General features: G+C 40.5%; 1 protein-coding gene across 1 annotated transcript in view; it reads right to left on the bottom strand.

Moving 5' to 3' along the window:
- Positions 1 to 3,079: 3,079 nt before the first annotated feature.
- The window catches only part of egfra (epidermal growth factor receptor a (erythroblastic leukemia viral (v-erb-b) oncogene homolog, avian)), a 61,227-nt gene continuing 53,059 nt past the window's right edge, over positions 3,080 to 11,247 (bottom strand). Inside the window, exons 23-28 of the mRNA XM_053651826.1 lie at positions 10,943 to 11,089; positions 10,628 to 10,725; positions 10,195 to 10,362; positions 7,603 to 7,644; positions 6,023 to 6,116; positions 3,080 to 5,087 (exon numbers count right to left, since the gene is read on the bottom strand). Coding sequence (XP_053507801.1) covers positions 4,735 to 5,087; positions 6,023 to 6,116; positions 7,603 to 7,644; positions 10,195 to 10,362; positions 10,628 to 10,725; positions 10,943 to 11,089 — 902 coding nt within the window. The 3' untranslated portion in view covers positions 3,080 to 4,734. The remainder of the gene's footprint in view (positions 5,088 to 6,022; positions 6,117 to 7,602; positions 7,645 to 10,194; positions 10,363 to 10,627; positions 10,726 to 10,942; positions 11,090 to 11,247) is intronic.

Raw genomic sequence — 11,247 nt, 5'->3', positions numbered from 1 at the left:
CTCGTACTGCGCATGCGCACGAGCAGCGCGATAAACAGGCGCATGCGCACTGAGGACCGAGCCGATTAAGAGGGTTTATTTAATCAACTCATTATGACGTGGGTCAATAGGTCAATGTGGAATGTTTTTTTATTAATAATTATTTATTTAAATGTATATATTTATATAAAGTTCTGAATCGTATTTAGTTTGTATTTCATAGTTGGATTAAAATGTGTGAAAATAAATTCATATTCATAAAGCGAGGAAGAGGTTTCAGCTGGTGAGAGATCATGTGATTGTGAGGGCCAGAACATTTGTCGGTAAACAAGATGTGTAGCCTAAGTTCTTGGTAAATTGGTCAGAAGAAGAAGAAGAAGAAGACACACTTTCTTGCAGATGAACTATTGGCCTGAAGTGTTTATACCACTACTATCACTACTTCTACAACCCCAATTCCAAAAAAGTTGGGACGCTGGGTAAAATGTCAATAAAAACAGAATGCAATGATTTGCAGATCTCTTCAACCCATATGTTATTCACAACAGAACATAGAAAACATATCAAATGTTTAAACTGAGTAAATGTACCATTTTAAGACAAAAAAACAAGGTGATTTTGAATTTGATGCCCGCAACACGTCTAAAAAATATATATATATATATATTTTTTATATTAATTATTATATAAATAATTTCACATAAATAAAAATTAAACAACAAATACAAAGCAACCCTTTTCTCTGCACAGGAATTATGGCTTGGATCTCCGGGTATTTTCCTCTCTTGACTATAAAACTATCAAATAAATCTCTGCTGCCCCCTGGTGTTCTGCTGCATTAATTACACATAAGTAGACGCTCAGAAGGTGTATAACAATGTTTTTCCTGTTTACCTCAAACACACTGAATCATTCAGGCCATGAATGATAACGAAAATGTACCAGGTTAAGCATCGAAAATATAAACAGCATGTCTATATCACTTTTTTTTTAAGCTGCTAAAATATTATTTTCTTTAGATGAGGATCCATTGGTGCAAGTCTTTGTGAATCCGTAGTACGGTTCAGCATTATTTACAATACTTCCATGTTCATATATTTCAACAATGTAGTTTAGTTTTCTGAAAGAGACCGAACACCAGGACTGGCAGAGACGCACTGTTGGGTTTTTTAAGGTCAAATCCCATCCAACTCAACTGCTGAGTTATACTATATACTGGCACAAAAGTATGTGGACACCTAACCATCACAGCTATGTGCTTGTTAAACATCCCATTCCAGATTTATTCCCCCTTTGCTGTTATAATGAGCTCCAGTCGTCTGGGAAGGCTTTCCAACCAGTTCATCCCAAAGCTGATCACTTGGGTTGAGATCAAGGATCTATGCAGGACACTCGAGTTCTTCCAGTCCAACCTTAACACATCACGGAGCTCGCTTTGTGCACAGTCATACTGTCATGCTGGAACATGTTTGAGCCTCTTAGTTCCAGTGAAGGGAAATTGTAATGCCAAAGCGTACAAAGACATCCGAAATAATTGTATGCTTCCAACTTAGTGGCAAGAGTTTGGGCAAGAATATACTTTTGGCTACGTAGTGTACAATTTGATGGAATTCTACATCATTTGGACTTTTAACAATGTGTCTATCTGGATCAGATATATTTTTAAGCTCTAATCAATGTGCACAGTAGCTAATCATAACAGTGAAAACAATCCCTTACTTCTTCAACTCATTTCACCTCTACTCATTCGACTGAAATAAGAAAACACGTGTATGATGTGAAAAGCAGCCACTTCCTGTAATCATGGTCCATGCTTTTTTTTTTTTTTTTTTAATAGGACCATCCATGCATGTGTGATTTTATAACTCAAACATGCTAAATCGCTTCATTCGGGAAATAAGATCTGGTCAGTGAAGCTACTCTCCCAGCTGAATCTGATCGCTTAAACAGGACGTGACCCGGTTTCAGGATATCTTTATCAGGTGTGTCTGCGAAGCTACTTTACAATATTACAATATAATACAGCATCAGAGCGGTGTTTGTTCTGCCAGGTGAGTATGAATCTGGATATGTTTGCCATAATAACACACCTCGTTCTGTAGTCCTGGATTCTGACTGGTCAGAAGTATGTGGATGAATTTTCAACAAAAGCACAACGAACACAGGAGCTTGTATGAAAAACGAGCGAATAAACGTGCCGAAGTTTTCTGTGAGGAGGTTCGTTTGTTTGTTTAACCTTCATGGAAGGAGTCTCCAGTGTCAGCGCTCTTTAACGGTCGAAACTGTACAAAACGTTACGTTTTCCCGTAACGTCTTCGGGACAGGATTCGACACCTTGTGGTTTCTCTTTAACATGACAGTTATGTTGTTTTTTTTTCTATGTGCGTTATTAATTTAAAGGCTGGTGAGGCAACGACTGTTGGCGCTATAAAATAAGTCGTAACGGGAACTAAATTGTTCCGTGGATGTTCCACGTCATTAAATGTAACTATAAACTGATTTGTTTGTTTTATTGTTTTTAAAATCATTAAGAAACGATCATCTTGGGCAGTTCGGATGGAATCACGTAATTCGGGATTTCTGTTATCGAATATAATATACACATCAAGTTGCGTCACATCACCACAATCACTTCTTAGTGGTTTTATTCCTTATTTATTTAGTACATGGCTGCTTTTAAGAGCATCCTGATTGGTTGAAACTTTTATCTTTGGAGCACATCCATCCATCCATCTTCTACCGCTTACTCCTTTTCAGGGTCACGGGGAACCTGGAGTCTATCCCAGGGAGCATCGGGCACAAGGCGGGGTACACCCTGGACAGGTCTATCGCAGGGCACAATCACATACACACTCACACACCCATTCATACACTACGGATACTTTAGACACGCCAATCAGCCTACCATGCATGTCTTTGGACTGGGGGAGGAAACCGGAGTACCCGGAGGAAACCCCCGCAGCACGGGGAGAACATGCAAACTCCGCACACACAGAGCCACGGTGGGAATCGAATCATATTTATCCTATTTAAACGTAAACCATCGAATTTGTATTAATGTTAAAAAAAAAAAAAAATTCACCAATGATGTAAGCAGATCTGTAGAAAAAAAACCACACACTTTATTTAGTTTACTTTTTAAAAGTAATAATTATAGTCCAGAGGGCATACATGAAAACGTCAAGGAGCAGTGTTCCAACAATAATGGGTTTTTTTTGTTTGTTTTTTTTTTTTTAGACAAAAGGTGAAAGAAAGATTTTTCCCAACTGAAGAATATTCCGGAATCTTACTCTACACCATCATACGTTTCTCTTTTCCGTAGCACAACCTTACAAACGGAACAGTTCCAACAGTCTTTCAATATAAACTTTCAAAAGAGTGCAAGAACGCAACGACACAAGAACCGATTTACAGACGGGGAAGGATACACGTGTGACTGTACACAGCTCGTACGATGCCGGATAACACGCTGTTATCGATGCAAGGGCACGAAAGATCAGCCGTATCTCTCAGGCTTGTGAGCGTACCTATCGCTCGGCGGCTCGTCAGACCGACCGACACTCCCAGCATTTTCCTGGAGGTTTTTTTTTTTCCTGCGGTCTTGTTTATCGAATCACAGAAAAGACGTGAGGCTCAGCTTCCGTGTTCACGCTACACGTGCCGGTCCGGACGTACGACACGTGATGCTCGTGAGTTTCTTCTGATGGACGTCTTTCACATTCGAGACAGGAAAGTCGGATCCTGCGCCGTCCTCGTTCTCGTACAGAAGACGGGCTTGATACTTTAGTTTTGCTGTGAGTGAAGGTGGGGAGGAGGGGGAAGGGTGTCTGACTATATGTACATTATTAAACCGACGTGTTATTTATTTAGCCTTTCATTCAAACCTGCTCAAATTCAATTCAGTGATTGTATTCATTCAAATACAATCACCTTCATGGTCGATGTTTTCGGCTCCGTATATATACCAGAGTGTCATTGTGTTTGTTTTTGTAGAGCCACAACATGTCTTTCCCTGGTCATTATAAAACCTGAAACAGGAAGTGAAAGGATGAGTCGGTCAGGAGTGGGGTGGATAAAATTGAAGTGAAAGAAGAAGAAAAAAAAATTTCACTTGAACAGGAAAGGATGTGAAAAAGGTGTTCACTTCCAGTAGTAAATTTTGCCTCGTGCTAAGCTCATCTTGAACTCTTTAATCTTTAAACGTGTCTCTTAAATGGAGCTAAAATGGAGGCCAAAAGACGTCGTCCTATCGTTGTGAGAAAACATGCTAAAATGGAGAAACTGGTCTTGAAGTAATAGTAACAATAGCTATGTGCTCGCTATTCTTGTCTTGCCATCCACGTTTCTGACTGCCTACATGAGATCCCAGTCCCGATACACACGTCCAGACCAGAGACGTGTTCCCTGGTCGCATTTCCCGAAGTGCTTTTCACACTCAACCAGTCCTACAATTGTCAAAGTTCTGCAAGCTTGAAGTTCGAACTTGGGGTACAATGATACAGGATGTGCTCGGATCCTGTACGTCGTTAGACTTAGTCTGAAAAGGATTCAATTCGGAGAATTTGCAGTCTGTTGTGGCGGACGGGCTCGTGGCGAACACGCCGTCCAGCTCTGAAGAAAGATAAAAACATAAAATGAACCGACAGGAGTTCATGGCAGTTCAGAGCTCCTCCACGAAAGCACTGTAGTAGAGTCTGCCTCCATAAGTCTAGTCATGTCGCTTGTATAGAGTCCACAGACCGCGAGTGAAGCGTGCTAGTGCACCTCCACACCCATGTACTCGGAGTTCTCGGCGGCCTGGAGGTTCCCGTTCGGCTTGGTCCCCACCGGAAAGAAGTCCTGCTGGTAGTCGGGGTTGTCGATGCTGATCTGCGCGATGTAGCCGTTCCCGTTCGGCTGTTTCTGGCTGGGTGTGAAGGGGGATAAGATCCGAGAGCGGGAGGTGTTTAGGCACTCGGGGGCGGAGTTAGGAGAAGTGACGGTCGCTGGGTTTTTGAAGCAGTTCAGGTACTCCTCCTCTGTCTCGTCCAGGGTCGCAGGCACAGGGTGCTGATAGATGGGGTTGGACATGTCCGATACAACAGCGCTGTCGCTCTGGTTCATGTATTCTAGTTGGAGAAAAGAGACAGAGGTTTAGTGTTTGAGGAAACTAAAGAAAGGTAATGAGTGACACATCCACCCAGGACATTACATCTCCATACCAGCAGAGGTCCCCATCCCCTGAATACTAACCACTTCCTGTAGAAAGCCAGTTCAACCTTTAAGTCTTGTCTCGCGAAGTCTTGCCAACTTCTCGTTTGCCTTATATCTTGTGATTCTTATTGCCAGATTCGTGCCCTTTCCCTTGCGTCTATTGACTATTCTTCGGATTGGGGTTTTTCCTGGACCGTTTGACCTTTTCACCTTACGACCTCGATCTCGGACTGTATACTGGATTTGTTCTTAAAACCTCCAGCGCGTTACATTGATGGTTAATCAGTGCATCTTTAGTCGAGGAGTCTGGAAGAACAGCTCATTCGTAGCTCATAACTAGCGTACGCCTTACGATTATAGAGAAATGTAGTAATGTTTCAGAAATAAGTAGTAAGAAGTATTAAATGCAAGGAAAAACGCAAGCAAACTTAAGTAGGCTTAAATACAGTAACAATCTAATGATACTTTTGTTACTTCCCATGTTAAAAAAAGTTTATTTTTTGTTTCTAAATTGCATGTGAGAGGATGTTTGCTCACATAACGTGTTCAGAGTCCTACTTCCTCAATAATCTCATGACGAGATCTCTGTCAGTGCTTGGAGGAAATGGCGATGTGCGTAGACAGTATGACTCACTGATACCGTCACTGAATAAGCGCCATGACAACACGCTTCTCGGTGTTAAAGATAAGTTAGCAATGAGCAAGCATGTAGATCAGTTCTCCGTCATTCCATCCGATGGTACTGCCTAACCACTAACCACTAGCACTGACTGATTACTCAGGGCATTGAAAAAGCCAGCACACATAAAAACAGCTTGATATCCAGGCATGACCTTTAACCCTTGTTTACCTGGGGCAGGCTGGAAATCTCCATCCAGGAAGGGTTCAGTGGGGTCGGGGATGTAGCGCAGCATGAGGCTGTTCTCACGCACCGGCACGAGAGCCTGAGACAAACACGACAGCATTACCTACTAGTACAGGCTTGGAATCCAGAGCTACCTGAGAAACTAGTGTTACCTAACCGATATTACAGGATTAAACGAGAGACTGAGAACATTTCATTAAATATCCATGTTAAATCGCACATTCATGTCTATATTCAACTGCTCATGAATACAGTAATATAGTACCTTGAATATATTTATATATATATATATATATAGATGAATTGATTCCTTTATTCATTTTCTTCTTACTATTGTTTTTGTAATTAAATAAGTACAAGATTATCAAGCATATTTCTACACATATTTATTAATCCCAGGTTTGAAACGGTCTCATTCTGTTGGTATTTTTCAAGGTTTTCTTGCTAGAAAGAATTATAAACAATTGTAAACTATCAAAATTCGTCAGTATTGTAGTTTTTATATTAGCGTAAATGTAGAGGTAAATTTCATTTAAATCCATTTTCCCCCCTTTTCAGTTTTGGTGCTAGAACTTTACTTGCTGCTGGGATAGAAGCGAAAGAGTTTTCTCTGTAGTTCGTCTGTAGTTTTCAGAAAAATACACCACAGAAAACGGCCATGTTGAAGGGTTTTCCCAAGCTTCCGTACGTATATCTAGAGGTGGAAAGTACCCAGCTGCATCACTTGTAATCACAGTACTTTTACTGTAAATAATTTGATTTATCTGAGTTAAAATAAAGCCGTTTCCTGCCAAAAGTCTACACTTCAGGTGTCAAATGTTCCTTCAGGTATTTTCAGTTTAAAAAAGTTTTTGTTTGTTTGTTTTGTTTTTAAAAAAAAAAAGAAAAATAACGTTCTGGAAATCGCGCGAGCCGAAACCTGTGGAGAAATCCAAGCGGCGGAACCATGCACAGGTACGCCGTTAGCTAGCTGAGTGAGCTAGACTAGCTAGCCAGATCTTTTGATTTGTTTGTTTTATAGTATAGTTGTTGTTTTTTTTCTCTGTATTAAACTTAACATGTCACTTTGATGCTCGGTAGCGACTGCCTGTGGTGTTAAATATATCCCAGGTACGTGCTTTTACATTATATGGGCATCTTTGCTAGCTAGAAACATGAGTTAAGCTAGCAAGCTGATGCAAAGCTAGCATCTGTTTTTCCTTGTCTTGACTAGCTGATGAGTGTTCTTCCTGTATATACAGTCTATTTATAGAGAATGATCGATGCTCCTACTAACTCACTAAATGTCAAGTGGACGTCTAAACCTACTCTAGTTCTGCTCAAGCCAGCGTGTTTTTATACTCTTTCCACCACCCATATACTGTATGCAAGCACAACTAACCTGAACCCCTAAATCTCCTCTCAGACGCAGGCATTGCCGTCTGAAAGTCTGCAGATGTTGATCGATATTGAATTTGAGGCAAAGCACCTACTGGGAGCATCACTATACACAGTACAGCGCAAAAATGTCCACATTTGGTTATACAAGCTTCGCTCCTGGGCTTTTTAACATATAAATCACTCACCCCGTTCCTGTTCTGGCACGACCCGATGCTGCTGTTCAGGCTCTGAAACGAGAACAAGGAACACGGCGGTGTGAACAACCTCACGAAGATTTTACAGTTTAATTGTGCTTAAAAGTACTCTCGGCAAACCAGTCCGAGAACTGTAAAAGTCGTGCTAATAAAACAATCCCATGAAAGCTGTTAAAACACACCGACCAAACTGTGGGTTGTGACAAAAAAGGCGCCGGATTATCTACTGAACTTAGTCTGCCATCGTCCCATCTATTGAGGTCACATGACCAGATATGTACTTTTAATTGTTGTTTTTTTTCCATAATACTTTTTCCTCTTCTTTGTCTTTCTTTTTTTGTTGTTGTTTATTTTATTCTCTTATTTCTGCTGTACCATCAAACTGTACTTTATCTTTATTTTCCTCTCATTTTTTTTACACATTTATTTTGCTTTTCATGTATTTTCGTTTCTGGGTCTATCGTTTTCAATTTTTTCTCTCTTTTTTTATTTTTTTTTTTCTCTATAATCTCTGACTTTAATAGTCAAAAGAAGAAATAAAAATACTGTAAACGTACTGTTGAGGGAAAACGTCCTTATCCTCCGAAGAAGTGTGTAGTAGCAGTCAAATATTCAGGTTAATTAAACAAACATCTAGAACCTTCTTTTGCCTCGAAGCCTCAAAGGCTTAACCGTGAGAGGAAAAAAAAAGGATCTCTTCTTTTTCTTTTTTTTTTCATTGTTTTTCTGGCCATCTCTTATCAGTAAATAAAAATGTAAACATGTGACTTTATTTTCTGATATATATAGATTTTTTAAAATATTTTTTTCTTTTTTTTTTTTTAATTTTAACCTCCGGACAGCCAGGATTTTATTTCGTAGCTGATCTCTAGTCAGTCTATACATGTTTATCTGCTTTATGTCTCTGCTTAATATCTCCACGTATAATCTATCTGATTTCATCGAAATCCTATTTCCGGTGTCTTCACATCACCTCGTTATTGTTCTACAAGTCACTGTGAAATCTTATCCATGCACCGTTCGTGCTTGAACGCAGCTTTTGGATTACAGCAAAGTCTGACGTATATTTCTAACCGTATAGTTTGTTAGCAGCTGACTAGCGCTGTCAACATTTGCTTTTCTTCTTAGCCAAGCCACACTTGATGGATGACTAAAGACAAGATAATAACTCGTCTTTCGGGTTCGGCTTTGCTTCACACGCACGCCACCTGACTTAAGCAAGACGAGGTCACGGGGTTTCTCTTTCTTAAAGCACTCTTTGTTTTAAAGAGGTAAAGGAAAGAAACCGGTTAAATAAACCACCATGTGTGAAGACGAGATCCAGCCCATAAATGGCTATAGCCCGAAGTCTGCGTTATATAAACCCCCTTCGGCCAAACGTTTCTGAACAAGAAGAAGTTTTGCCTGCGAAGGCAATCACACTTGAAAGGCTTGAGGGAGTTTAGCGAGCACTCCACAATGGGCAAGAAGCCAAAATGCGATGAGGCCATTTCTGTGGTTCTTTCAGTGCACAGTGCTCATTAATCAGCGGGCACCTGGGAGGAAGCGGGGGTGCAGAGACGGCAGCACATGAGTGAACAGGAAACGGGTGGGAAAGTAAAGCTGGGCCAGAACTAAGCAGGCCAGGTAGCAGGTCTGTTTTTGCAGCAGGGGCTCAAAGTAGAGCGCTCAGGCTCATGTGCACCTACACACTACCTGAAAAATCTTATTACGCTACACAGAACAGCATCAGGGTGCTATAAGGAGTAGCAGTATAAGTACTCTGTGACTAACGGTACGCGATGTGGATCCGCCGGCTATGCTCACTCTAACACACGCACCACCGATCCTCTATTACTATAAACCGTGTCGTATCAGAACAGCTGATTAAAATGAGATTATGGGCCTTCCATAATACTGTACAGTATGCAGTATGGGTACTATATTAATATAAAATATGCAGTAGGGCTATCTTATTAAAATAAGATATAGTATATAATGGTACTCTATTCCTATATCCCTATTACAAAGAAGTGTGGTATATTGTTACTCTATTACGACGTATTGATCCTCTATTACTATAAAGTATGTTATATTAACACTCTATTATAAGGAAGTGTGGCGTATTGTTATTCTATTACTTTAAAGTGTGGCGTGTTATTACGTTGTATTGTTACTCTATTACTACATAGTATTGTGTATTATTACTCCATTACAATGAAGTGTAGTGTATTGTTACTCTATTACTTTAAAGTGTGGCATATTACATTATTACAATGAGGTATGGCATATCGGTGAGCTATTATGGCATATCGGTGCGCAAAGTATGGTGTATGGGTACTCTATTACTATAAAGTACGGTGTATTATTACTCTATTACAATGACGTGTAGTGTATTGTTACTCTCCATAGTTTGGGGTATTGGTACTCTCTTACTAATCTCTATTAAGTATGGTGTGTGGGTACTTGACTACTAGACAGGATGCGGTAGGGGTACTTTATTGTCCATTGCTATAAAGTTAAATATACATACCATAAGATGAGTTTGCTATAAGTATGTGCATGTGTGTGTGTGTGTGTGTGTGTGTGTGCGTGTGTTATTACCACAGAGTGCAGTAGGTGTGTACGAGACGTGCTGGGGCTGCTGAAGAAGCCATGGTTGGGCAATAAATACTCATCGGCATCCACGGCCTCGTCCAGATCCACCCCGCTCATCAGACTGCGGTAGAATTTGGAGTCGTTGGGACCGGGCAGTTGCATCTGCTCATCGCCCTGAGGGAGCAAAATTACAGAAGACGCACTGCATTTTTTTCTGCCTTTCATATTATCAGCAGCCCTGATAGTAGTAGCGCCTGCAAGGTTTATGTTAATGCACTCCTTCTAATATGCTATCGCTTCTGAGTAAAGTAGCCGAATGTTCTACCAACGCACAAGGAATAAGAGCTGATACTTAGGAATGCTATAAAAGCTAGTGATAAATCCATCAGCCGGACTACAAACGGAAATAAAAGAGGCTAACTAAAAAAATTCAGCTCACCTGAATGACCAGGTAGCGTTTCGGATCTCGTGCCATCTTGGAAAACTCTGCGATGAGCTCCCTAAATCTTGGTCTGCTGTCTGCGTCAATCATCCAGCCTGAGATGAATAAAAGCAACACCATGCAATATTTGCATTTAGTTTGTATATAGCTGTAGTATGCTTGTGCAGTACTCACTATCATGTTTATTTCACATCACCTTTAATTCATATCATATCATATCATATCATATATCACTGTCTGCCTTAAACATATCCCATCTGTTATCTCAGGAGAAGATCCACACCCCAACACCCCCAAACCTTCAACACCTACATTTGACCATGATCATGTAGACGTCAATGGTGCAGATAGGTGGCTGAGGGAGTCTCTCTCCTTTCTCCAAGACCCCGGCGATCTCACTGGCAGGAATTCCGTCGTAAGGCTTCGTCCCGAATGTCATCAGCTCCCAAACAGTCACACCTCCAGAAACAACCACACGTTAGAAGGAATCATTTAGCTAATAATACGCCAAGCAAGTGACCCGGAGAAGTTAATACCGGCTTAATAAGTTACATTCATTGCTAGTACATTGCACAAATATCCTCTTATCGGTACATTACTGTAAAACATTCACTCAT

The sequence above is a fragment of the Ictalurus furcatus genome, chromosome 20 (genome assembly GCF_023375685.1).
Source record: "Ictalurus furcatus strain D&B chromosome 20, Billie_1.0, whole genome shotgun sequence".
Classification (NCBI taxonomy): Eukaryota; Metazoa; Chordata; class Actinopteri; order Siluriformes; family Ictaluridae; genus Ictalurus; species Ictalurus furcatus.
This window is presented reverse-complemented; position numbering and strand designations above follow the sequence as displayed.